The sequence below is a fragment of the Rhinolophus sinicus genome, chromosome 18 (genome assembly GCF_057876585.1).
Source record: "Rhinolophus sinicus isolate RSI-liver-muscle chromosome 18, RSI-T2T, whole genome shotgun sequence".
Taxonomy (NCBI): Eukaryota; Metazoa; Chordata; class Mammalia; order Chiroptera; family Rhinolophidae; genus Rhinolophus; species Rhinolophus sinicus.
In genome coordinates this window covers 41630008-41656448 of record NC_142518.1, presented here as the reverse complement: position 1 = coordinate 41656448, position 26441 = coordinate 41630008, and the positions used below count along the sequence as shown (strand labels likewise).

Genomic DNA, 26441 nt, shown 5'->3' with positions numbered 1-26441 from the left:
GAGGACACACTGTAATGTTCTGACAGAAATTGCCGTACACTTAAGCAATGTGTGACAGAGAGCACTGTCATAATGGAGAATGGTTTATGGCACACTTAAAAAAACTCAACCGTAGCTCACACTCGACTGACTGCACCGAACAAGTTGAAACTTGTCACCCACTGTTACTAAGGTTTAACGCGCTGCTTCCCATATTGAAAATCCCTGCCTTTCCATTGGATGGCACTTGGCCGCAGCATTCACCGTATGTTTTGATCACAATGGGAAGGCTCCATGGAACGGCAATTTGTCAAATAAAAACATTACGGTGTGTCCTCATCCACCTTATTCAACAGATCTGGCACCGGGTGACTTCTGGCTCTTCCCCAAAGTCAAAATGACCATGAGAGGTAAATGTTTTGAATCGATTCAGGACATCGAGGCAGCCACGACAGTGCAACTAAAGACACTCACAAAAGATGACTTCCAGAACTGCTTCAGAAAGTGGCAAGAATGATGGGATAAGCATGTTCGAAGCGAAGTGGGAGTGTCTTGAGGGGATAAATGGCAATGTCTTTTACTGTAATTTTTTTTAATTTAAACATTCACCGTATTGGGCACACCCCATAGAAGCTCTCTGAGGGATGCAACCCATGAATAAATGGTACAGAACCCTTTTGAATCATAGAATTCAACTGCTGGTGCTAGATGAGATGTGGTCACACAAGTGCAGGGCCCAGAGTGCTTCAGTTCAAGGGATTCCTCCAACTCCGTCTGCCCAGAAATGGCCCAAAGTGGGCCTTGCCCCTAACACACCTAGCCACCCTACCAACAGGTGCCTTGTTTTCCCTTAATGCGAACAAGGTAGTGCTTGCCACACTTCAGCACCATTCAGGCTTGTGTATTCTCATTTTCCCTCTATCCTATCCCCACACCCTCCCAGAGGCACAGAAGGCTCATCACTGTTCCCCCAACTCCCAATGCCTCGCAGGTGAGGATTTGTGGACTTGGGTGGAAGATGTGTGGCCTACAGCCCATTGTGGGAATGTCATGCCGCTGAGATCTGTTGTGGATTGGGAAAGAAATCATCACCTTCTCAGGGACCCCCAGACCTACCAGCAGCCTGGCCTCTAGTTGCATGTTTAGAGGGTTCTGTAAGGGGTCAGCCCCCTGACCAGCCCAACCTACAGGGTGGCAGATAAATTGTTAGCATCAGGGATCTGCTGATAATTTATTTCATTTCTCTTGTAAACAGAGTAGGAGTTAAATAAAGGGTATTGGGTTGGCAGTTCCAGCCGCTCGGGACTCCTTCCCTGGAGAATGGAGGGAAGAGTGGTGGTGGGCGGTATGGTGGTGAGGTTCTTTTAATATGCAACTGCTTCAGGGAGAAACAAACCATTTCATTTCATCTGTATTCCCCCATCCCACTGGAACTGCTGCTCGAGAGGGGACAGGGAAGGGGGTGAGATCAGTCGATCAGTCACTAGCACTATCATCAGCGTTGGCAGAGAGGTCAAGGACAGACATCATGGAATCGGACAGCTTACTGGCGAGTTTATCTGCAGATAGAGAAATACAGGCAGTCACTTGGTGGCTGGCTTGCCAATGAGAGGCCTGTAGAAGCTGGCCTACATCTACCTTTGTCTGCACCAAACTCCCAAACTGGCTGACTTACCGTCCCCCAACACTAAACAACTGCTCAACCTCACATGCAGACCCATTTGTCTACATGTGAAATCATCACCCCAACACAGCTTCTATCTCAGAATGTTACACTCACTGGGCTCTAAATATTTTTATCCCTTCCTGGTATCAAACAATTTTCTTGTACTATGTTAAACTTACGAGCACTCTATTACACTCAAAGCTCTCCCAGCAAAGGTACAGCATAGTAGTAAAGACTTTGAGCCTGAATGTTTATCTCCCATCCTCCAGCCACACCCTACTGCTCCTCAGGATTCCTCAGACATCACCTCCTCCAGGAAGCCTTCTCTGATCACCCCTACCCCACTACCATCTCCAGGCTGGATTAGGTTCCCTCAGTGTGCTTTCTGTGTCTTCACAGTGATCACTCTGTGTGTTTTCTTGTTTCCTCCCCACTCCCCAATAAGACCAGGAGTTCCAGGGCAATTTATCTTTGGATTCCCAGGCCGCAGTGTGGAACCAGGCCAAGAGTAAATGGTTATAAACACAGCCTAGTTCCAAGAACAGAGCTTATTGGGTCAATCAACCCTAGGTTTTCATTTTGGCTTCATCAAATACTAGTTGTCTTACCTTGAGTGTGTCACTAAATGACTCTGGGCCTCAGTTTCCTCACTTACCAAATGAGGATAGGACTTTTGCGACGTGTCAAGTGAAAATTAGTATAGCATGAAGACCTAAATGGGTCGGCCACACAACAGACCACCATTAAAATGAAGGAGGAAGTTCTTTTGTGAATTAACATGGAAATATCTCTAATATATACTGAATGGAAAAATGATGTGGCAAAGCTGTATGTTCAGCAGACCAGCATTTGTACAGAAAAAGAGAACAAAGAATATACAGATGTTTGCCAGTGTACCTATCTCAGGCATGAAATACAAGAAATTAACAGGTCACCCTCTGGGGGGAGGCCTGGATGACTGGGAGATTGGAAGAAGACATTCTACTGTATATCCCTTTGTACTTTTTGGATTTTTCAGTATACTGCCTATTGATAAAGTGAACATAGATAGCTTGTAAGCTTCCTGACATACAGAAAGCAGCTCATGAGTAAATGGTGGCTGTATGATACACAGACTAACTCAGTGGTTCTCCTAGTGTGGTCCCCGGAAGAGTAACATCAGCATCAGCTGGGAAGCAGTTAGAATCACAAATTCTCAGTCTCTATGACCAACCTACTTAATTAGAAACTCTGGGGCTGGGTCCCAGATATCTGTGTTTTAACAAGCCTTCCAGGCAGTTCTAATATAAGCTAAATTGAGAACCACTGCACCTATAGTTGAGCCTCCTAACCCATCCCTGCCCCCTAACCTGGGCCTGGGGCTGGACACAGAGGTTCTCACTCAGGAGCTCCTAATTAAGGCCCCAGGTGGGCCCATTTTTGGAGCATAGGGGAGTGGTCGGGCGCCCCCACCTGTACGCTTCTGCAGCTTCTTCTTATTCTTCAGGGCAGATGCCAGAGCCTGGCCCTGTTGTAGGGGGTCCGTCTCCATGATCCTTTGCAGCATTGGGCGGCGGTCCACTGGGCAAACGTTCCTAGGACAGTCCACATTGCGCTTCACCCACCCCATCTGATGACGGTTTGGATTGGTGCAATACCCAGTGAGCTCTCCAATCTAGGAAGACAGAGGACAGCGGTGAGGTCTGGCCAGAGTACCTCCAAAGACTTCTGCAGAGGAGGCAGGGACAGGCTTGGGTACAAATGGAGCCTGGAGACACGCAGAACCAAGCTCCAAGTCTGGCTGTACCACAGACTACCAGGTGCTTAGTTAACCGCTCAGCTGCAGTCTGCTCATCTGTCAAATGGGATGGGTAGCTTGCATGGCTTTCACAAGAAGAAAATGAAAACGTACAGTTATTTCATCAGGGACAATTGGTATTACAAAGATTCTTTGCTCTCAAGTGACCCTTCACGGTCTTAATCAATTTAACAAATATTTTCTGACACATACTTTATGCCCAGCTCTGTGTGGGAAAATGCTGGAGAAATGAGTCAAAGGAGGTCCCATCTTTGGGAAGCAACCAGGCAAAAGAGGATACAAGCAACCAGGCTACAAGTCAGAATGCACACCAGAGAGACATAGCATAAGTGACAGAGGGTGAGGGGATGGTGGTGGTCAACATACTTCTACTGAAAGGAGGGTCATTCCTGACTGAACACTGGAAAAGCATGGTGCATACCTGGGCACCCGAAGGGGTGTCTGTTTGGCTGGAGGGGAAGGTAGATGTGGGTAGTAAAAGCTACTATTGACAGATAGCTCACTATGTGCCAGGTATCATTCTAAGCATGTGCGTGTACACACACATGTATGTACACATATATATGTACATGTATAGGTGTTATGTGTACACACACAAATATTAACTCATTTAATCCTTGCAATAATGCTATGACAAGGCACCTAAGGTTGCACAGCTAGTAAGCAATGGAATAAATTAGAATCCAAGCAGCCAAGCTTATGTATGTATGACGACCTGCTACACTACAGTGGGGAAAGGTAAGGCTACCACACTGTACAACTCTCAGGTTGCAGGGTGGGGCACCATTCACAACACAGCACACCTAAGTGGTGTCTCCTGAGTTGTGCAATGCAGTGGCCCTGCTCGGGGCCCTGAGCCTGAGTCTGGAACATACGGTATAGAGTGGGGAACTACTATGGGGCCCTGAGGAAAAATGGTACATCTGGGGCTTCAGTGAGAAATATGATCAGGAACGGCCATAAACACACAACTTCACACTGATTTTCCTGCAAGCACCAGGGAAAACCTTTGAAACTACCTAAGCGAGGACAGGAATGGCATGATTCCTGCCACTGCCGGCCTCATCATCTCTTACAGAGGACAGATGAGAGTTTCCTTCCTGGACTCCCTGCCTCCACCCTGGCCCATCTTTCTAACCTGATTTTTATCCCAGCTGCCAGACTAATAGTTCTTATATACAAACCTGACCATGTTGCATCCCTGCTTAAGAAACCCTTCCAGATATTACATAACCATCAAAAATAAAGGACAGCTCTTTAAATGATCAAGTGGAACCATCTACAAGATGAATTTGTAAGTGAAATAAGTGGAGGACCATATGAATAGCATGCTACTATTTGAATTAAAATAGATCCCCGTAAAGAAGAAAGAAATCTTACCATTTGCAACAACATGGATGGACCTAGAGAACATTATGTTAAGTGAAATAAGTCAGAAAGAGAAAGACAAATACCATATGATCTCACTTATATGCGGAACCTAAAGAAAAGAATAAGTGAATGAACTTATCAGAGACAGTTTTGGAAACGTGGAGGAAAAACAGAGGGTTGCTAGAGGGGCGGGGGGGGTGGGGATAAGGGGAAGGTGAGAGGTTTTGAAAAATAGTCGGTAACCACAAGATGGTCATGGGGGTTTGAAAATTAATTTGGGGAACGTACAGAGGGATAGTGGATGGGGGGAGGGGGGTTCACACAGTGTGAGGGATATAAATGATAAACGTCTAAGTTTTGCTTTGTCTTGTGCACCTGAAACTAATTTAAAAAAAATAAATAAATTTGAAAAAAAAAAATAGATCCCCGTGTCTGCTTGTATGTAAGTATGTATGTATGTGTGTGTATAAAGATGAATAGCTGAAAGGATATTCAAGTCTGCTAATAGTGACTGCCTCCAAGGAGGGGACAGGGTGGCTGGGAGACAGAAGCAGGAGAGAGACTTACTTTTCACTGTATAACCTTTAGTACTTTTTCAATTGTATACCATGTACACGTATTACCTAGTCAAAAAACTTAAAAAAAAAAGTGTGTGTGTGTGTGTGTGTGTGTGTATATATACACATATATATGTACATGTATGTATTTATATTTTTATATATATATATATATATATATATATATATATATATATATATATATAAAAGAAATTAAATGGAAAAAAAGTAAAAACCCTTTGACCCCCAAAACAATAACCAACTTTCAGGATTTTCCTATTATTTATGGTTTAAAGTCAAACTCAAGGCCTTCTGTCATCTGACTCCAGAGTCATCTTTCCCCACCTCTACCCCACTCCAGCCACCCCAGCCCACTAGCGATTTCCCTAAAGACCCCGGTCTCACCATTTGGTGCCTTGGCATCAGCATAAGCTGAGCCACCGCCCAGAGGTTGCTGCTCCCCTTGCCCAGAGAATTCCTCAGCCTTGAGAGGTGGAGCACGTATCAAAGCCTCCAAGACTTTCCTGACCCACAAGTAGTATAGGCTAGGGCCCTTAGATCCATGCTCTCCCTCCCCCAGCCTGTGTGTCTCCCATCACAGTGAAGATGTCTGTGTTTGAAATCCACTCAAGTGTGACCTCCTAAAGGGCAGAGATGGGGGGACTGGCAGAAGAAGCTGGAAAAGCCTCCAGGAGTCATAACACAGCATACTGACTTGATCCTGTAGGTGCTGGGAGCCATGAATGGGGAGGTGACATGGTCAAATTGGGCCATGAGAAACCACGGGACATATATGTCCAGGTGAGAGAGGACTGAAAGCTTAGGTGAGGGTTACAGGAATGGTAAGGATAGAAAGAAGCCAACAGCTTCTCAAGAGATTTACGAAGGAGAAGCTATGGAACTTGGTGACAGACTGTGTATGGGATCCCAGATACTAGTTGGAGGGAAAGAAGAATCAGGGATACTCAGGTGTGCAACTTGAACAACTGGGTGGCTAGATGGCTATACCAGTTCTCTGGGCTGGAGCCGGGCTGGGAAAGCTGCATGAGAAAGCATGCCTCCTCCTTGGACCTGCCATTGCTTGGCAAAGGATGCACCCTACCAGGTACCCAGGGAGCCCATAGGGAACAAGTGAACGGCCCGCATGTCCCCACCATTATAGGCAGATCTCATGTGAGCCAGGCAGAAGGGACTGACCATTTCCCAGAGCCCTGGATGGAGGAGACGATTGCCATGAAGAAACGGGACAGGTACCTTATACATGGTGGTTTTATTTTCCATAGCATCTGCTATTTTCACCATCGGAGAATGGAGCCACTTGATATCCATTTCGAGCGGGTCCATGTCACCCAACAGCTCATCAGATTCTCCAGTGGCGAAGCCTTTAACACAACCAACACCACTGTCAGGGCCCTGGCTCCTCCCTGTTGCCAGCCCCCTGGGCAGGCTTCAGTGGAAAAGATATGCGGACACTGCCCAGGGGAATTGGGAGGGAAGACTCTTTCATCCCTGCCAGGAGGCCACATGACAAAGAATTAAATGCATGGGCTTTGCAGTAGGGCACTTGCCTGCTGGGAACTAGTCCTAGAGCCTCAGCTTCCTCATCTGGAAAATGAGAATGCCACAAGTCCAATAAAGTCCAATGACACAAGGCTGCTGTGAGTCACAGCATAGGATTGCGTGAAATGCACTGGCCTGAGACACTGCCCTGTGAATGACAGCCACAGGGATGCCCTTCCCAGGACCAGGCCTCCCTTCCCCTCCCTCTGTCCCCTTGCCTACAGCTGGCCTCCACTGCAAACCATAAACGCCCATTTTCCTGGGCCCACACCACCTTCACACCTGCTTCTAAACTTTGCTTCATCCGTTTCCTGGGCCTCTCTAATCCTTACTCACTTTTCAAGACCAACACTAGGGCCAACTCCTCTGTGAAACTCTCACCAGTAACCTCTACCTCTTCTCAATTTCCCAGACCTCCATCTTTTGCCCAAGTGCATTGTCGGTGATGGAATCCCTCTTGCCCTCACATGTAGCCAAGCATCATCTGGGTCAAGCAGCATCCTCAGAACGGGAGTGGGAATTCCTCCCAACTGCCTACTTGATAGAAGAGGAAACTAACGTTCAGAAAGGGGGTTGACTTGCCCAAAGTCACCTGAGGAATAAGCTCTAAAGCAAGAAAGTCCTCTTGTCCTCATTTGTAATCCAAGGACACCAACAGGCCCAGAGAAAGTAAGCTACTAGTCCTCAGGAGAAACAGAGAAACTGGAAGGTAGGCCAGCCAGGGCTTTCTCCACTACACCAGAGTGTCCACAGACAGGCCCAGAGAGCACCGGATACCTTTCTTGGGTGGTGTAGAGAAGGAAGGAGAAGCCATAAGCCAGGGCTGCAGATGGTAGTATCTGATGAGAACCAACTTCCTTCTGGAGTTTCTGAAAGCCACATGGCTCAGTAAGAGTTAATATTTACCAAGCAAGTACTAGGTATATTCCAGGCACTTTTCAAAGTGTTTTTACGTATTATGTAACGGGTGGGTGCTATTGTCCCCGTTTTACAAATGATGTCATTGAGACATGGAGAAGGTAAGTAGCTTGTGCAAGATCACACAGCTAGGTAACAAAAAACAAAACTTGGATTTGAATCTAGGCAATCCGTTCCCCCAGCCTAGCTACTGAGCTGGGAGAATCCTCAACAGGGCAGCAGAGATGTTTTGAATACTACCTCTGCCTGCCACTGACTATTCTCCATCAAGCAAATATCAGCTTTCTGCAACTCAGATGCCTCGCCCACCAGTGGAGGTTGAGAATGAAAATCTAGGAATGGACATGCAGTGGCTGAGGCAAAGCCCAGGGCTACATGAGAGAAGTGTCTCAGTCCACTCCAGGTCCCAAGAGACTGGGAAAGGAAGCTCACACTTCCTGAGCACCTCACTTTGCACACTACCAGGGACAGGGCAGGGGGAGGTCAAACATGAGGTTTGTTGTCAGGTCCACGTGGCTCCACCAGGGAAAGACCAACTGCCAGGCAGGCCAGCCCACACGCCCTCACTTACATTCCATGGTGTCTTCATTGGCCTGCTCGGTATCCTCAATGTCAAAGACCTCAGTCATCTCCTTAACGATCTCAGCACTGAGATGGGCAGGCAGAGTGTGGGTGGCAGGTGGGAATGTGTAGAAGCTGATCTTCCCACTGCATTGGGAGGTGGGAGGAAATTGGTGACGTCATTAAGAGAACAAATGACCAATCAAAGAGAGAATGAGTTGCCATGTCAAAAACAGTGAGGAACAACAAGCAAACCCACATGGTGGCTTCTGAATAAGAGATTGCTGGATACTCACTGGCCATAAATCCCTGAGTGGGAGGTTACCTACAGCCTTGGCCTTCCCCTGCCCTGGGATCCAGAAGTCAGGTTGCCCTGCCATTGCAATGAATACAGATGAGCCCCTTTGTGGAGCCTCACCCCAACCTCTAGCCCCTCCTCACCTCACCCAGTCAGCCAGGACCGCTTTAGCTGCATCCTCCTGACTGTATATGCCTCCCTTCTTCTTCTTCCCCAAGCGTTGGGCCACTGCAGTCAGAAAGTGCTCAGTGGTCTGGAACCCAGAGATGCCATAATAGTTGGAAATCTGGTGAAGAGAGGAAGAAATGAGGAAGAACGAAAGGCCCTTAGAGTGGCATAGGGCATAAGCAAGAGCCCTGCACACCTCCTCTAGGTTGCAGCGTTGCAGGATGGTCTCCACCGGGGTCACGGGGTCTGCCAGCTTCTGCACATGGACGCAGTTGCGCAGGATGGTGCTGACCTCCGAGTTGGGTCCTGGGACAATGCCTGGGGCGTCCAGCAGCCTGATGAACTTGTCCAGGTAGACCTCCTGCATGAACCTGGGCAGGAGATAAGAGGACGCAGGACGCTGATGAGCCCAGGTATGTCTGGCATCCTGTAGGCCTCAGGCACATAGTTCAGAGAAGGGCTGAAGTGTGGATAGCATACAGATGAAGGTGGGGAGATGTGGGGCCAGGGGTTCTGGGGCCCTACAAACCTGGAACTGATTCTAGTCTGGCCTCTGCCATTGGAGACTGAGCTGCAGAACCATGGGCCAGCTTCTGACTCTCTGAGCCTCAGTGGCTTCACCTAGGAAGTGGAGCTGCTTATTCATAACCCAATCTTGCATGGCTGTTAGGAGGCTTCAAGGAGCTAATGGTAGAAGTACCCAGCTGGGTGCCTGGCCCACACCTAGGGTGTGCCAGGTAAATGCGCACTGTTAAATGAGACTCCCATGCCCAGAGAAGAATCAGAGGTTGGTCCAAGATAAGGAAAGGAAGAGGCAAAGCCTGAAGGTGTGAGAGTTGGGAAAATGGTAGGGTCAATGGAAGTGGGGGAACAGGCAGGTGCTTACTTGGTGATCCCAGGAACGGCTCCCACACTGCACGCACGGCTGCGCTTCAGGCTATTGATCAGGCTGCTCTTCCCAACATTGGGAAGGCCTATAAAGGAGCAGCAAATGGCTCAGGGCAGGAAGGGCCCTCGGGAACATTTGGGCCAGCATGTGTGGGAGGCCCAGACAGGGGCAGTGACCAGGCCACGGGGAATGCAAACCAGAACCTGGCCTCTTGCCTTCCCACCCCAGGCCCTGATCAAGCCGCTACATGGCCTTTTTTCCCCTCCCCTGCATTTGCGAACACAGTGGGTATCTGTGTCCCACTCTCTAGCTGTGATACTCACCTCCCACCTACTACCAGCCTGGGAAAGATGCTCAATGCAAGGCCTCTGTGACATGATCCCACAGAGGGTGGACAGAGGGAAGTGTTCGTGAAACAGAACCATCTGTCCTGGTGTGTAATTCACTGGGGTGTGAAGGAAGGCTCATCTCCAGATGTCCGGCTCTCTGAGCAGCTGTCTGCCTGCGAAGTGTTTGTTTGGGTGTCTGTGCGCACTTCTCTGTCTATGTATGTTTTTGTTTCTCCTTCCCTGGGTCTCTCATTCTCACTATCCTCCTTCTGTGTGTCCTAGAATTTACATATCTTGCTGCTCTCTCACAGATGTGCCCATGTGTGCATGGAAGTCTATACATCTATCTCTGTCTCTGTCTCTCTGTTGTTCTCATTCTAAATATTACTGCTTTTTCTATTTTTGTCTTTCTCTCCGATTCAGTCTTTTTCTCTATCCTGTCTTTCTTTTTCCGTATTATCTCTATCTAAGCATCTCTTTCTCTGCCGGTTTGTCTGTTTCTCATTCTGGCCACTGTCCTTTGTCCTTTTCCCCCACCCCACCAATCTGCCTCTCTGTAATTCCTTCTATGTCAACTCTGCTCAGTCTTTCTGTACACGTTCTTTCTGTGGTCTCTCTTCATGAGTGCCTCTCTGTATGTCTCACTGTGTCTTTTTCTCTCTCCTTGTCTGTCTCCCTAACCCCCTCCCTCCCTCTCCTTCTCTCTCTCCCCCTCTCTCTATGCATATATATCTGTCTCATCATAGATATGTGTGTATTTGTCTCTCTCTGTGACTCTGGGTGCACAGCTATGTCTGAGGGCCTAGTGTATCTGGGGCACAGGCTGTATCCCTCTGGGTCTATTTGCTTGGAGGAGGCAGAGCTGGAGTGAATGTGTGGGAAGGGCTTGGTCTGCATGTGTTTTGCCCCGCGTCTGTCACTAGACATGCCTCCTCTAGGCCTCTACATGTCTCCAAATACATGGATCTGCACACGTAGTTTGTAGATCTGTATGTGTGCATTCCTCTGTCTCCATCTTTGTTTCTGCCTGTTTCTACATGTATCTCTCTGAATCTGTCTCTCTGTTCCTGTTCATCTCTCTATATTTTTTGGGTGTGTCTGCCTCTCCACATACATGGGCTGTCTCTAGCCCTCTTGTGTCTCTCTCGGCAGGTCTCTGTGTACATGTCTGTCTCTGTGTCCCTTTGGTATTTCTTTCTGATATCTCCATCTCTCAGCATGCCTCTGTCATTTCAATGTCTCCCCTTTCCACTGCCCACCAACCCCAACATGTGGCTTCCCAGTTCGTTTTCTGTGTCTATCCAGGTATGCGTATCTATATCTTTTTCTGTGTCCAGCTCTCTCCAATGTCTTTCTTTCTTGGCTTCACTTCTTCTCCCCTCCTGTCTCCATTTCCCTCTTCCCATCACACCACCCTTCCCTCGGTGTCCTGGGATCCAGACAAGCCCAAGTTTGAGGCCCAGCTCTGCCTTGTCTCACACACAGCTGAGCCCCTGAAGTCCCTTTCCCTTTTCTGGGCCTCAGTGTTCTTATCTCTAAAAGGGAGATGTTCACCGCTGCCTCCCACAGCTCTGGCAGGATGAGATGGCACCAACTCCAAGGTTAGCCCCGTGCATTTGGTCCATGGTTCTAACACTCAATGCATGGTGGTGATTCTGAGTATGCCATCTCACATCCATCAATCCAAATTACAAATCACAAAACCCTTCCTGAACTGCTACTCTCTCGCCAAAAAAAAGGTAACACAAAGTTCCTAGGATCCTCTCCCCCAGTGAAGCCCCTGCTCAGGGAAGAGCCTGGGCCCCATGATTTCCCCCCAAGTACCTTACCCACAACACCCACACGGATATGGGTGCGCACTTCACCGAGGCGGCAGTAGTTCCCTAGAACCCTCATAAGGTTTTCAGCTCCAAAGCAGGCTTTACTTTTCAGCAGTGACTCAGAGGCCTGCTGCACTGGCACACTGCAACGGTTCTAGAAAATGAGGGATATTACAGACAAGGCGTCAGGTGAGAGATGTAGTTGGAGCCCAGATTTCCAACTTCCAGAGAAACTTTCAGGGCCTGCCTGTGGTCACCAAGATTCCCAACCCGAAGTGAAAGACTTCCCACGCAGGCCCCAAACGCCTGACATTTCCCTGCTCCCCTCAGAGACCCACAAGGCCTGTTTTTCCACTGCCTTTGCATCTCCAGTCTTCTCTGTCCCTGCCTCCGCCTAGACATATGTCTCTTGCCTCCTTCAGCAGGGGCAGGATGGTAATCTGGCCTCTAGACAGGCAAGGTTGGAGTTCCAACTCTGCCTCTCACAGGCGTATGCAAATACTGCTTCCCTTCTCTGGACCTTGGGGCCCTGCTTGCCTATACAACAGGGACACCTGCCCCCCCTGCCTGCAAAGGAAAGAGATAGTGCCTGACCTACACACAACCTACCTTCCCTTGATTCCTGACACAGGACAAGGCCATTCCAGCCTCCTTCTCTACTCCTGACGCCACCTCCTCTGCCCAGATGCCTTTCCATCTCTCTTTCCTTATTTACCCACCACAGTATTGCAAAATAGAAGTTAACCTAAATATCCACCAACAAGAAACAGATTAATGAGATATATTCTTAAAGTGGAATACAAATGAAAGAAAGCTGCTAGCAAAGGATGCTTACCACATTTTTGCCATCAAAAAGGCCAAAAAAATTTAAATGAGATATCGTGTGTCTTCTAGATTAGCAAAGATTAAAATGTTTAATAATGTCGAATGTCGGCAAGAGTAGGGGAAAATAGGCCCTCTCACACATTTATCTACCCTACTACTGGGAAGATAAATGGTACAACCACTTTGAGGGAGACGCAACTTATCAGTGTTGTGTCCCCCTCAAATATATAAAATACAAAATGCATTAATGCCTGTTACCCAGCCACTCCACTTCTCAATACCTAGCCTACACAAACACTTGTCCATGGGCCAAGAAGACATGTGCAAGGGTCTGTGCTGAAGTACGCGTCGTAACAATAAGAAAGTTGGAAACTAATTTTATTTAGCATCAAAAAAGTAGACTACTATAGAAAGATTTCCAAGGAGAGAAAAAAAAAAAAAGCAAGTCACAGGATGACACATGATTCTCCCAAACACTATTTTCTCTTTATATAGACATCCACATCTATATAAAGTACAAAAAAACATGTGAAAGGATACACAACAAACTGACAATGGTGGTTACCTCTGGGTACATATGGATAAAGGATACTGGAATTAGGGGTACTGGTGAAAGGGATTTTTAAGCTTTATCTAAAATTGTTTTTATTTTTTCTATTTTATTTTTTAATAAATAAGTTGCAGACCTGGTGCAAAATTGAAAAAAATGTTCCCCAGCACCCCGTTTCTCTCCCTAGAAGCAGCCAATCTTTCTGTATACTTTAATGTTTTACAGTGAAAATGTATTCCCATGTTAATGATATAATTAGAAAGCAGTGTGATATTTTAACGAGACAAACAAATGGAGGCATGTATTTTTAAAAATCAACAAATAGTTAAGTATATTTTCCAAATTTTCTATAGACAGTATGTACTACCCTTACTTCTGGAAAAAATACTTCCTAAACAACAATTAACATAGGCAGGAGTGAAATGAAACTAATATTCATGTCATCCAGTAAAGCAAAAGGCTCAAAGCTGAAGGCCCAGTTCAATTACCAAAGAGCTGGAGTCCCCAGTCCAAGTCATGGCCCCCCACCCTGGCCCAGGCTACCCTGAAAGAATCTAGATGCCCCTGGCCCAAGCTTACCAGGTTTTTAACCTGATGCTGTGTGCTGGCCTTGAAAGCCACAGTCGGCAGCTCATTCTGAAGGTAATCCAGCCACTTCTCTACAACCTCCTTGGGGACAAGATCTGGGGAAAATAGGCAGATAGGACTGGTAAGAAGAACATTATCTCTGACTCGCTCCAAAGATGCATCTACCCACACCCAAGGCTAGTCCCACCCCACCCCCCAAACAGATATCTCCCTGGCCCTGCCAATCCCTGTCCAGTTTCCAGGTTAGAGTTAGAAAGGACAGTCTAGTGTAGGGGACCACTTGGCCCTCCTTGAGGGGACCTCTATTCTCTCAGGGAGAATGAGCAAACTAGCTGTTTGGTCCCAGATGCCTTCCTTCGAAGCCAGGGTGCCCAGGGTGTCAGAGGCCTCCCAAAACTGTGTTTCCCATCCCCTCTCTGGATCATTCTAGTTTGAACCAAATGTCAAGTATAACTTAGACAAGAATGTGAAGTTCTGACCACACATATACCAAGCACTTTATTATTAATTCTCACAACAACCCTGTGAGGTTGGGGCAGTCACAGCCCATTCTATAGCTAGAGAAATGGAAGCTCTCAAGGTGATATGACTTGTCCAAGATCCCAGAGAAAATAGCACAACTGGGATGAGACTCAGACCTGAGTGACTCCTGAGCCCACATGCACTTCTGCCCTAACCTTTGGGTTCCAGCTTAGAGAAGACAGAAACTCTCCAGGGTTAGTCAATAAGGCTCAAAATGACAAGAACAGGGGAAAGGCAGACAGGTTTGGACTCCATTCCCAACTTCTACTACACTCTATGTGTGTCTTTGACAAATAACTTCACAGCCGCTCAGATTCCTGGCTTTAAAAACTGGAAAAAGAATTCCTACCTTGAACAACTGTTAGGAATACCACTGTGTTGCTGGGTCTCGGGGTCTAGACAGAGCTAATCCTTCAAGAAGGCCTGGCCCCCGCCCTGCCTTACCCCATCCTGCCCAACACCCACCAATCTTGTTCAAGACCAGGACCAACTTCTTGTTGCCTTCTGCCTGCAGGACAGCCTCCTCCATTTGGAAGCAGCGGCAGCCCAACGGGTCCCTGGCATCCAGGACTTCAAGAATCACATCAGAGTATTCCACCACCTGCAGGGCAAACGACGGGGGATGAAGGCAGGGAAAGGACTGGGTAGCAATCACACAGGGCCGTGAAAGAGAAGATTTTCATCTCAGTCAGGAAAAACCGAAATGGAGAGGAGATGGGACAGGGACTGGTGGCCTCCCTAAAGAGCCTTGAAAAATGGGTCCCCATACCTTACGGAACTCCTTGTAATAAGCCTTCCTTGTGGCCTCATCATCCAGCTGAGGAAACATATTTAATTCCTGCAAAACTTCCTCCTAAGGGAAAAAGAAGAGAATGGTCCAGGGGAGGAAACAGAGTGAGAGCCAGGCTTTGGAAACCATGGGAGCTGGGAGCGCCGTGTGAGCCCCAACCCACCAAAGAGTAGCTCTGACCAGTCAACAAAGCTGGGAACTGGAAAAACAATGGACAGACCCACATGGTGCATGTGTGTGCATATGTAAGTGTGGGTTCGAGCCCCCGCTAGAGGCCTGAGTGTGCACATGGGTGTGTAAGGGATGAGAGAGGAAGGTGTAAGTGAGAAAAACAATCTATGGGAGACATGGGATGGGGAAGGCAAAATACGTACTTTAGGTTAGAAAAGGGACTATGAGTTAGAAAGTGCACATTCTGTGAGAAGAGACTTTGTGCAGAAAGACACTCAAAAGCCCTAGAAGGAAAAGGACACCTCCCTCACATATAGACCTCTCAACCCTCCCCTCATACCCTCACTCCCTCTCTCCCCGTACCCTAGTCCTGAGTCTCCCCACCCCCACTCCCAACCCCCAGTCTGGGTTCCAGCAGGGGAGGAACGACCTAACCAGGGTTGTCCAGTCACAGATAAGGCTCAAAATGATCCTTTACCTCCCTCTCATCCTCTGTCCCCACTGTTTCCCATCTTTTCCGCACTGATTCCCTACTTCCCTCCCAATAATCTCACACCCTTTCTCTTCCCCTTTCATAGAGCAATGGCAAAAGATACTTTTGAGTAAATCCACACCAGACCTACCCAGGGGCAAAGGCTGCTCTCTTACCTTGCGCTCAAACTCCTCCTGGCGTTGCTGGACATCCTGACAGTAGCTCTCGATGGTCCTGTGCCTTTGTCTCTCTTGCTCCCGGGCAGCCTGCTGCTTCTCCCTCATTTCTTCAACCTAACAAGTGAACACACACTGGGACTGTAGCTGATTAGGTCTGCAGCCTAAGGGAGGGATGGGTGACCGAGAGTAACAGAAGTGGGTGACAGAGGGAAGAAAGAGTGTGACATGGCAGAGATGGGAGGAACAGGGATAGAGGGAGAAAGCAGATATGACAGCAGGAGGTAAGGGGTTTGAGAAAAAGAAAAAGACAGAGATGTGGGACGGGAAAGCAAGGCAGAGGACAATATAAAGAGGGCATGAGAAGCTGAGAGAGAATGTGTTTCAGGCAGAGGGAATCCCTTAAGACCAGAGGGGAAAGAGGACACGGTCATGGGATGGCCCATCACTTAAAGAGCAGGAAGAGAGACTGGGAAATAGGAAGGACATCCAGAAGAGTGAGGTGACAAGAAAGTCAAAGTGCGAGTGTTTCAAGGAAAGCATATTCTCAAATTCAGAAAATGTGGATCAGATGAGGGACAAAAACTATCCATGAGTCTGATGTCAGAGAATACACTCATGAGGCTGGCAGAGGCTGTTTCAGTGGAACAGGGGGAACATAAGCCGAACAGCAATGGACTGGGAGGTGAGCAAATGGAGACACTAAATCAAGTATCAAAGCAATCATCCTCCCTTCCCCCTTCCACAAACAAGTCTCAACAATCCTAACCATTCTGGATGTTGCCCTTCCATTTACCACTTCTGCGAACCTGGCAGTCAAGCCAGGCCCTCTCTTTTCCCCAAGGTAAAAGGGCTTACCCTCTTCTTCTTTAATTCAGCCTCCCGGCTGGCATGATCATTGGAGTGAACAAACTGGGGAGCAAAGGCCACCTTGGAAGCCGCTTTCTTCCCATTCTGCTTTGCAGGATGGTCACCACACAAGAGAAAAACGTCAAACAGAGCTAATGAATCCATGGAAATCACCCCTTCTGGAGGATTAAGGCTGCTCAGAAATGTAGTTATCAGGGAGGGGGCAGGAGGGAGGAGAGGAGTAAGCAAAAAAAAAAAAAAAAAAAAGGGAGGCTCTGCCCCAGAGGTATGCTCATCTGGCTAGAGAGAGACCCTCCTTCCCTTAGCCAGGCAGGGACGGACTGAAGAACCACAGGAAATGGGGGGGGATGCAAATGGGAAGGTTACCCAAGTAAAGGCCAAGGAAAAAGCTAAGTAGTTTTCAAAGTGTGGTCCTTGGACCAGCAGCAGCAGCAGCACGTGGGAGCTTGTTAGAAATACCAATTCTCGCGCGCCATGACAGACGCAATGAATCAGAAACTCGGGGGTGGGGCCCAGAATCTACGTTTCAACCAGCCTGCAGATAATTCTGGAGGCCTGGTTGAAGTGTGAGAAGTTTAACCATGCTAAAATTTGAGAACCACTGCTCTGGCCCAAGCCTTACTTGTCCACACCTTTCAGAGCAGGACCAGATCCAGGAGCTGAGGCCAAAGATTATGTTTTGCACTTCCTCCTCTCCATGAGGGACAGGGATTTGGGACTCAACAGGCTGAGTCCCAGTTATGCTACCTTGAACCTAGCAACTTTCTCACTGAGGCTCAGTTTCTTCATCTAAAAAATGGAATGATGACAATCCCTACCAGGGTAAATCAAGCACAGAGCAGCATGTGGCTTGTGGTGTAAACTTAAAAAATGCTGCTGATTCTCTGCTGCAGCCACCCAGAGAGGGAAGGAAAGCCAGATCCACTGAGTCCAATGCAGTATTCTGTCTAGAGTCACCCAACATCTACTAGGTTTTGTGGGCCTCTTCTAGGGCAGGCCACCTGTTCTGTCCTTATCCCAACAATGGGTATACCTTACCTGAGGGTTGGACCAACTTACCTTCTTGCAACCTTTGGAACTTTTACCTGGCTTCTTATTTTCTACAAAAAAAAAAAAAGAAGCCATCATCCAGCTACCCAACATTTGCTGACACCTTAATCAAGGCCAGGCCACACTGGGAACCTGAGGACGCCTCAGATACTACGTATGTCTGTCTAGGCCCAGCACAAGACAGACATGGAGATGGCATCAACACTGTTAGAGAAAGTACTGGATATAATGTGTGGGGCATTATTTCAATGCAAACTGAAACAATTCTTAAGGGAATCCTGTGAAGAGAGTGACCTGAATGTGTGCTTGTGACTCCTCTCTCTCCTTCAACTTCTGGCGGGAGGCAACTCAACAATTTCGGCACCAGGCTGAGGTGGGGAGCTGGCAGCATGGGAAGGTGACCTGAGGAGTCCCAGCTGGCTAAGCCAGGGTAGATGCCCTCAGCACAGGGGGAGAGAACTGCCCCTTCCTGCCGACCCTGCTCAGGCCATTGCTTCCAAAGGGACGTGCCCTCTTCAGCTAAATTGCAGCCTCCCTTGGATACAAGGAGGAGAGAGCCCACCTCCTCCAATCATGCCTTAACAAAGCCTAAAAACTTAAGAGATCGCTCTCCCCTCTTCAATGAGAAGTCCCATCTGTCATCCCCTTCACAGCTGGCCTCTTGGGGAAGAATGGCTTTCCTGAATTCACACCACCTGCAATGGGGCTAAAGGAATTCCTAGAAGGGGATTCTGGAAGGTTAGGGTATATACAAACAAATATAGAAGCAGCTTGAGATTACCAAAACAGGCTCCCCAATCACCTCATGTGTTCACACCAAAGCAGAGTTAACGTAGGAAACAGAGAAATTAAATACTACAGTAGTCCCTCCCTTATCCACGGGAGGTATGTTTCAAGACCCCTAGTGCATACCTGAAACCACGAATAGTACCAAAACCTAAACATACTGTTTTTGTCCTATACATATGAGTATATACCTTTTCACTTAAAGGAAGCGCTTTATGGCTCCTCTTTGGCATATCCAAATTGCCACCATCACTATTCTTGCACTTTGGGGCCATTATTAAGCTAGAGTTCCTTGAACACAAGCACTGTAATACCATGATATCGATCTGATAACTAAGACAGCTACTAAGTGACTGACAGCATGTACAGAATGGATACACTGGACAAAGGCATGATTCACGTCCCAGGTGGAACAAAGTGGAATGGCATGAGATTTCATCATGTTACTCTGAATGGTGTGCGATTTAAAACTTATGAATCATTTATTTCTGGAATTTTCCATTTATTATTTTCAAACCAGTTGACTGCGGGTAACTGAAACCACAGAGTGAAGCCATGGATAAGGGGGCGGGGGGGAACTACTGGACTGCAAATTATTAAGCCGAGGGCGGCCGGTTGGGTCAGTGGTTAGAGCACAGTGCTCATAACACCAAGGTCGCTAGTGCGACTGCCACATGGGCCAGTGAGAAACAATGGTGTGAGCTTGGAGCTGAGCCACTACCTGTGGGCAGCCAGTTGGCTCAGTGGTGGGAGCGCAGTGCTCATAACACCAAGGTCGCCAGTTCGATTCCCACATGGGCCAGTGAGCTGCGCCCGCCCTCACACCCCCCCCACAACTAGATTGAAAACAACAACTTGACATGGAGCTGATGGGTCCTGGAAAAACACACTGTTCCCAAATATTCCTCAATGAAAATAAAAATAAAAATTCTTAGGGCGATTACTCCAAGGAAAAAGAAAAATCTTATAAACCCAAACAAGGAGTTTCCAACAAAGGCGAGAGAAGCAGACAGCCTTCTCAAATCTACAACTCTAAACACTTAAGACAGAAGAATAACCATTACAAAGTTCTGGGAAAAGGGGCTGTGTTCCAAACTAAATCCCTATACCTGACCAATAAATCACTCTTATGTGAAGACATTTTCAGATGTGCAAAGATTACCACCTCTATTCCCTTTCTGGTAAAAACTACTTGAGGAAGTATACCAGCAAAAATAAAAATTAGATCAAAATAAAGATCTCAAGCTAAAGCAAATAAATAATAGTAGGCAGGAAATCTATTAAAACTTACCAGTAAATCTGAAAAATTGCTAGTAATGTGACTAATAACTATGATATGCATTAAGAAACTATTTTTAAAGTCCAGGAAGCATAGCATAAGGAAATAGGTCAGAACTGAAATACCAAATTATTTCAACAAAACCCAGGATTCAAGCAATAAGAGTTAGAAAAGCAAAACCATGAAAGCATGCTAAAAGTTTCACTTTGGAAGAGTGGGATAAAAATAATTATTTAACTTTGGTAAAGTGATAGAGAAATTTAAGTTTAATTATGTTTGATGCCAATATAAATGTACTTACCAACCTAAGTTCAATTACTGTTAAGAGGATTTTTTTTAAACTTGATCATTTTTTGTAAAAGTAAATAGGGAATAAAAAGAAACAAACAAAAAATATAAAATACGGTGGTAGAAATTAGACCAAACATATTAGTTATCATAATGAATGTGAATGGGTTGAATCTTCCTGTAACAACGACAACAAAAAAAGACCTTAAGTCTCCTTTTATTTCCAAAGTACTTATGTTGTAATGAAAAGAATGTGAGGTTTGGAATGAACCAGGTCTGGCCATTTTACTCAACAATTTCCATCTGCCTAACTTCCCTGGAAACTGAGAGCCTGCGCTGGATACAGGCACACAATGAAAGAAAATACATCACATAGATAGGGCGAAAACATCTGCTTCAGAGAGAAGGCAGGAAGGAAGAGAGGAAGAGGGAAGGGTGCAGGTATCACTCATGGCACTGCAGCACCCAGGAGCCACTGTTCATGTTTTAACACCTTCAGAAAGAAAACAGCTACCATTTTGTAACCAGCCAGACCTACGTCTGTCACTAACTACCTACCTAGCTATATGACCTTAAAGAGTTTTCTTAAAGCTCTCTGAGTCTCAATGTCTCCATCCATAAACACTCACACATCACTACTCAAAGGCAGATCTCTTCACCCATCATCTCCGATACTGTCACCCCGCTACATCCCTGTCCACCCAGCCTGGCATTGATTCTACACCCCCCCCCATCGTTCCTCTGCCCCTGCTTCAAACTTCCCACTATGCCCTCTAAAACTCCCACTTGGGAGATCAGCACTCCCCTAATTCTTCCATCTGTCCCTGGGAACAGTTTCCCGACCTCTTGCCTTAATGGAGACTCAGCTCTGAGGACACTGCTTCACCTGCAGGCCTCTGGAAAGGTGGCTGTTGTTTTCTCTGACCCATGAATACCTCGGGGCCAGTAGGTAGAGCTGTCCTCTGGACTCACCATTGCCAAACCAAGACTATTTCTCCCTCTTGTTAATAAAGGGGAAAAATGGAAGGTGGAGGAAATCCTGCTCTTCTTGAGACCACTGCTATGCCTATCACCTATGAGTCACGTTTCTTCATTTATTGAAGCACCTGGCCCAGAGCTTTGCTTTCAACCCAACTCCTGCCATCATCAACCTGGGTAACTGGCAATCCCTGGGCCCCTTCCAACATTCAGATTTCCCACTCCCTCGACATCCTCACCTCCAGGGGTCCCCACTCCATGCAGCCACTTGCCCACCCACTGGCATGGTGACACTGATCATCATCTCTAACTGCTTGGACTTCAGAAAGCAGTCTCAGACACCCCTCTCAACTATCTTCAAGCTCATTTGTTCAACCTCCTAAAGACTTCCAGAACATTGAAGCCTCCACGCCACTGTTCCTTATTCATCAGGCACTCCCTTCCCTCTCTGTGCAGTTTACATTCATGGTCTGTCATTACAATGGGTTAGACACCTATGGCACCAATCACTGATGGCTGTAAATCTTTTAAGTATTGAAACACACCCCCATTAACTATTCAAAAATGTACAACACTTGAAACCATATTTGAACACTCTTTGTAGGACTCCTCAATAACTTCCCAGATTTAACCACCATCTTTACCATTTGGGTCCAAGGTTATTTCTAGCTGCACCACACGGCACCGCCCCCATCTTCCTCTGCAATCATCCCAGTTAGACTCATCATTACGTACCTTGGTTGCCATTTACCAGTGAAAGCCTTTGTTTTGTGTGCACATGTAAAGTTTTTTCTACTTAATTTAATGTTCACCATTTCCCCCACTAATGTGACTATTGTATGATTGTTCTTTAATGGGTCATAAGAGTTCCAAAATAAAAAGGTGTACTTTGAGAGGTCTCCTTCCCACACTTATCCTGGCCACTATAGAGTCCTCACCATAACAAGAAACCATTTTTTCAGTTTATTGTGCATCATTCATTTTATTTATGCAAATGCAAATATTTTTCTTTAACTTTTCTAATTTATTTTAAGTGGGTTTTTCCAGGACCCATCAGCTCCAAGTCAAGTAGTTGTTTCAATCTAGTTGTGGAGGGCACAGCTCACAGTGGCCCATGCGGGGATTGAACTGGAAACCCTAGTGTTACAAGCATCGCGCTCTAACCAACTGAGCTAACGGGCCACCCGTAAATATTCTTATTTCCCCCACTTTCTCCCACAGAAGGTAGCTACCTGCCGGCAACTTGCTTTTTCCACTTAACAAATCCTGGGGATCTTTCCATTTAATAGTTTGTCCATACACTACAGTCTTCCATATAATCTTTCCATACAATACTTCCTCATTGTTTTAAACTGCCAGGGTTCTTTTGTATGCATGTATTCTATTTAGCCAGCTAATTACTATCTTTTTCATCACTATCAATAATTTTATTATCAGCTGATATTTGATGTTCTTAGAGTGTAGTTGATTTTGTTCGTTTTTCTTGTTACGTGAAAAAAACAGTTATTTGTTTAACATACCAAAGTCTGACTCACAATGACACTTTTATAACTTATATATAAAGTAAATGTATTGAATTTTTTTTCATCAAGTCCTACATATGCAGGGCCACCATTTACACAGAATATGGGGCTACTGGGGTTGTATAATTCTTGTCCAGTCTACCCAGAGTGCCATCAACAGTGCCAGGCTCTAAGTATCCTACCTCTTTCAACTTATTAAATCCTCACAACACTATTTGGTAGATACTATTAGGTAAATACCTTTATTACCCCATTTTGTAAATAAGGAGACTGAAGTGAAGTAACTTGCCCAACGCCACACAACTAGTAAGTGGAAGAGCTAAGATTCAAACTCAGTCTGGCTCCAGAGTCCATTCTCCTAACCACTGATACAATTTATGGTACGAACTTAATGGTACCACTTAAAAAGAAAAATGTTAGGGCATGTTAGGGTTCCAGGCAGTGTGATACGGTATTTACTGCTATTCACCTAACATTGCTGAGCCTCAGTTTCTCCTATAAAATGGGAATGTAAAATAAGGAGGGCATTACCTCACAAGGAAGTTGGGGTAAAAGGCAGAGTGATCTGGTACATGTGGGCAATATTTTAAAGTTGTTGTGAAACATTATAAATATTCATTAAAGTTTAGGATTGGGATGAGAGTGGTAAAAGAAACTCACTGTGTCTAAGTTTCATCATGATGACCAGCTTGAAAGGAGGTAGGTTCAAATCTTCAGCCTTTCTTCCTGTTGGAATGGGAGAACCAACTTGAAGACAGAAGCAGGAAGCCACAATGCCACAAGCCTCCTCTGAGCCCCCAAAAGGCCAAATAAAGTGTTAAAGAACATGATAAAGAAGCCCTAACAATTAGAGGAACTGGAAGAAGGGGCTATAGTAAAGCTGGGGCCTGGTATGGCTGAGTCTACACAGGGAAGGCAGTATCACATTACCCAAAGGAAGGCTAGGTACAAACCTCTCTTCTTGGGTGGAGTCAGTGCCTCAAGGCATCACGTGGGGTCCTTGGTCCTCAATCCTCCACCCTGTATATATCCTAAGTAAAGGACTAGCACTGAACCTCTCTATGCTGAAGGGAGGGGGTATGCAAGGGTGATCTATTTCTATATAAGGTATTAATAGTACCTCTTTTCCAAAGTAGGGGTTCTGTGTCTCATCTACCCCAAAAGGTGGGGAAAGACAGGTCCCAGGAGTCTACCCTTGGGAAAAGGGATCTCAGAACGTTTTTTATCTGTGTGTCTATGTGGACTGAGGTAAGTGCAAAATCTTGGGGAAAGGGGGAAAAAATCTGTGCCTGTATGTGTGGTTGGGGTCAGTTCCTTGGTGACTGGGAGGGATGAGATGCCCTCTGTCCCTCTACTCTGGGGGAGCAGAGGAATTGGGGAAACTGGCACAGTGGCCGTGTGCATCTCTGCTACATGGAAGAGAAGAGCAGGTCTGTACATCTTTGAGTTGTACAGAGCATGGTCCTGGATCTCTTTACCCTGGGGAGGGATGTGGGGGGACTGATATGCCTGTCTTTACTACAGATAACATTAGTGCCACACTAAGAAAGGGGGGCATTATGCAGTTTTGCATGAGTGGGGTCTGTATGTCGCCTACTGTGGGCTATTCTAGACCCTTCCATGGGAGGTGGGATGGGGACGATCTGTTCATCTTTTATATGGGTCGAAATCAGCAGTGCACTAACATCAAAGGGACTAGGAGCACTGGTTCTCTGCATGGGTGGGGCACCACAACACAGCTACAAATTCAATGGCTTGGCCCTTACACTTGGTAGGGAAGGGTCCTGTGTTTTTGGATGGAGAAAAATAGATCTGAGCTCCTCTACCTTGGGTAAGTGGGGAGCCCATAGTCACATACTGCTACTGCGGGGTGTGATCAGTGATGTCACTGCTACTCAACACTGCGGAGAGGGGGAGCTGCACCTAACTGTTCCCTTGTAGTCTCTGCTTTGCTACATTTGATGATTCTAAATCTGGGAGGGGTGCGGGGGGAATGATCTGTATCTACTGAAAAAGGACAAATCTAAACCCCTCCCCTGGGAGCCCCAAAAGAGGACGATCTGACAGTCTCTTCGAGGGTTAAGGTCTACTGCAGTTTGCCACGGGGCATTTTTGGGGTCCGGCTTTTACAAATTCAGTAAACCAGCATCTCCTTAAAGGGGTCGGGATCGGGCCTGATTTTATTCCTTCCACTCTACCCTAAGAGGAGGGGGAATCTTCATGGTTCTCCGTAAGCTGAGGTTTGTGCCTCCAACCACTTCGGGAGGGGTGACCTATCATCGCTGCAGGAGCGGGGGCGGAGCTTCCGTCAATTAGTTACACCCAGGCAAGGCAGTGAGAGGATGTTTCCCTCCCTCTGTATACTAAGTTTCTGAGCTTCTCTATACCAGTGGTGGGGCCGGGGGTGGGGGAGGGAAGCAGGCGGTAATACATCAAAGCCTCCATTCCAAGGGAAAAGATGCGTCAAGGCGGTTCTGTATGCCTTAGCGCCGGTGGAGGTCTGCGCCGGTCAGCCTTGTGGGGACCCGGTGGCTAGGTCTCTATACGGGTGGGATCAGAGAGTGCGGAATGGGACCTCACTTTCATGAACGGAGGAGGGCATTCGACGCTTCTCCACACAGCGGAGTCTACGACTCTACACAGTGTGGAGGAGTCTATACCTGTCTAAATGGGGTGGAACCGTGCCCCACTACCCCGCAAGAATGCATTCGGGCGCATGTCCACGTGCCCTGCCCTTCATCTGGGCCCTTTACCCTGGAGGGCAGCCGGCTCTTTACTTCTCTATTCCAAAGTGAAGGGCGCCTCTCGTTTCTCCTCAAATAGACGACCCTTACCGCGCGGCCAGCTGGCACAACGCTCACCACGAAAAAAAGAGAGTCGTCTCTTACCTCCACTTCCGGCGGGGATCTAAGAGGAGAGGATAGCACGACAGCACGCTCGGCCTAGAGGCTGCGCTCGCGCCGCTAGGCTCCGACTTCCGGATCCCAGCCTTCCTGCGCCTGCTCCGCCCGCGGTGCGCGCCTGGGGGGCGGGGCTTCGGATTGACGGCTCGCGCCCGCCGGTCCCTTCCCAGCGGCCGCGCTGGCCCCGCCTCCCGGCTGTCCTGTAAGGTAATGAAGTCGAGAGAGGAGGAGGGAGGTGGGGACGGGGAGAGTTGAGGGGGAGGGGGAAGCGGCGGGTTGACTGGTGCGGCCACATAACCTACTTGAAACCAAGATCTTCTCTGCGGTCCTCTGCCTGGGCTTAAATCTGCGTGTTCCCGAAACTTAATGACCGGGAGATCACCATGACCGCATCAGACAAGGGTGGGGGTCAATGCCTTTGTCTATAATGGAAGATGGCGACGGGTAGGGTGTGGGAAAATGGCTGCTTGGGTCACATGTCTTGCCGAGTATTTCCCCACCTGAAGTGACTTGGTTTGCTGTTCCCAACAACCTTCCCAGCTTGTAGGGCCCCAGACAAACCCGTAGGCAGCCACTCCCAGCTCCTGCAGAAGCTAAGCTCCACGGCCAGGTCCAGGAGCCACACAACTAGAAGCCTCTTCCACCGGTTTGCCCTCTTCCCCTCCTCCCTCCTTCCCTCATGCCCCAGAGCGGTGTCTGCAGAAGGGAATGAATTTATATCTCGAGTGGAGACAAGTAAGGGTTTCTTCAGAAACC

The 26441-nt window shown here is 47.3% G+C and overlaps 1 protein-coding gene across 2 annotated transcripts; it reads right to left on the bottom strand.

The window, feature by feature from the left end:
• Positions 1-1196: 1196 nt before the first annotated feature.
• Positions 1197-26125, bottom strand: GNL3L (G protein nucleolar 3 like). 2 transcript variants are annotated; one of them, XM_019710832.3, is made up of 17 exons: positions 25988-26125; positions 25671-25885; positions 23443-23508; positions 17938-17978; positions 16867-16962; positions 16009-16125; positions 15169-15252; positions 14865-15000; positions 13869-13972; positions 11924-12068; positions 9763-9850; positions 9073-9247; positions 8852-8994; positions 8421-8557; positions 6626-6753; positions 3098-3299; positions 1197-1538 (listed from the first exon to the last, which is right to left on the bottom strand). In XM_019710832.3, the coding sequence occupies exons 3-17, from the start codon at positions 23459-23461 to the stop codon at positions 1456-1458; spliced, it is 1698 nt and encodes a 565-aa protein (XP_019566391.2). In that variant the 5' UTR covers positions 23462-23508; positions 25671-25885; positions 25988-26125; the 3' UTR covers positions 1197-1455. The 2 variants fall into 2 exon arrangements, 1 of the variants encoding a protein (XP_019566391.2); XR_012493369.2 differs by lacking the exon at positions 6626-6753 and having other exon boundaries at positions 25988-26123.
• Positions 26126-26441: the final 316 nt, after the last annotated feature.